Here is a 1,813-nt window from a genome sequence, read left to right as displayed (position 1 = left end):
GAGATGGGTTAACTTGTTAAAAGAAGATTCACTCTTAGTGCAATTCTCATTATCGATTGGTAAATCTGTATAAAACTCGAGATTAATTTATGACATTCTAGATATTTTACCAGAGTAACAAGGTTACTCTGAAATTAATAATTGTTTTATATGTAATTAAAGAATTTGTTATTTGATTTCATTTATATATGTATGTATTTATGAAAAATACAAATATCTACTAAAACAACTACGAACATTTTAGATTAGTATATAGTATACTAAATACTAAATTGAATCCAGACTTATTAATTAAAAACGTCATGATGAGAAAATAATAACTTTTCTTTTTTTGACAATTTGTTTTTCAGCTGTACGTTTCAATTACAGCTGTCACTCATTTATTATGGCAATTTTTTATGTCAAAACCGCAAGCAGGAGTGATGTTCAAACAGTGGTGGTAATCTGTGGTTTATGGTGGTGTTCTTTGATTAATGATAGGTGACTGCTAATACAAAATGTAATTTGAGAGAAAAAGTAATGTTTACCATATAAACTTATGTTGGTTTAATTCTATACATGCAATTATTTTTGCAACTCAATGTTCTGTTAAATATTTCAGCAACTAGTCGCGCGCTTATGTCTGCTAATCTATAATCCATCAAAACTGCAGTACTTTTCAAACTGTGATTAGTATTATTGACAGCACTAAAGTTAAACTATACTACGAATTGCAACTAAGTTAAAGCGAACATATGTTTTTTGTTGTATACTTTTTTGACAACTGAGTAGATTGAAAGCGGCATTGTGTCGAGTAACAAATTTAAAGCAGAAAATGGTAAAAATCATTGAACAAGTTTTTGTTTCTTATTTTAAATAAACTTTATTTTTTTAGTTGTTTTATTCTTTCTTTAAGTCTCTTGTTGGCAAAGACGTAATTGTGGAGTTAAAAAATGACTTAAGGTATAGCAAACAAACCGGCATTTTTTTATGTATATTTTTAATATCATGTATATTTGTTTATTTTATAGCATATGTGGCACATTACATTCTGTTGATCAATATCTAAATATTAAACTAACAGATATACAGGTAACAGATCAGGATAAATATCCACACATGTTGTCAGTGAAGAACTGTTTTATTCGTGGCTCTGTGGTGCGCTACGTTCAACTGCCTGGAGAGGAAGTGGACACACAATTGTTGCAAGACGCCGCTCGAAAAGAAGCTGTCGTTAATACACGTTAAAATATAATTTTAATTTAAATCATTTATAATAAATTTTTATTAAATAAACTTAATTTTAATAATATGTGAAATTAAATTTGGGAAATTGTGCTGCACATTTACTATGATAAAATCTTTAATGTGATCGAATAATACATTGAGCTCAACTTTACCTCCCCGAGGAGCGTGTAACCATTCTGAGATTCGATAACGCGGTATTGGTAAGTCTGTCAGTTTTCGTAAATAATTTCAGGGCTTTATCCTTTAAATACTTTTTGATCGGATCACTCTTGAGATCCCTAAGGATGTCATTCGTCCTAATGTACCATGGTACCTTGAAAAGTTTTCTCAGAACCTGGCTTTGTGCAATTTCTAGCTGGCGAATAGTAGTGTTTGAGACTTTGCAGACATATATGGTCCAGAAATTATTTATTTTTGAAACAGTGAATGCGCTTTACAAAATTGTTAATAGAAGCATGTACGATAGCACAAATCCAGACGATTGCTTTCCATCAACTATGCACTTTCGATATGCTGATGCTGGATCCATAATGTAAACCTTTTCATTTGTACTTGGATTATCAACTTTAATTTTAATTTTGTATAT

General features: G+C 30.2%; 1 protein-coding gene across 1 annotated transcript; it reads left to right on the top strand.

Annotated features, from left to right (window-relative positions):
- The first annotated feature begins 747 nt into the window (after positions 1-747).
- LOC119669235 (U6 snRNA-associated Sm-like protein LSm2) lies at positions 748-1,270 on the top strand. Its single transcript, XM_038079061.1, has 3 exons — positions 748-817; positions 875-942; positions 1,011-1,270. Exons 1-3 carry the CDS (start codon positions 815-817, stop codon positions 1,225-1,227), a joined length of 288 nt encoding a protein of 95 aa, XP_037934989.1. The 5' UTR covers positions 748-814; the 3' UTR covers positions 1,228-1,270.
- Positions 1,271-1,813: the final 543 nt, after the last annotated feature.

This window comes from Teleopsis dalmanni, chromosome 1 (genome assembly GCF_002237135.1).
Source record: "Teleopsis dalmanni isolate 2A chromosome 1, ASM223713v2, whole genome shotgun sequence".
Lineage (NCBI taxonomy): Eukaryota > Metazoa > Arthropoda > Insecta > Diptera > Diopsidae > Teleopsis > Teleopsis dalmanni.
The sequence above is the reverse complement of the archived record's forward strand: the minus strand, read 5'-3'. Positions and strand labels throughout refer to the sequence as shown.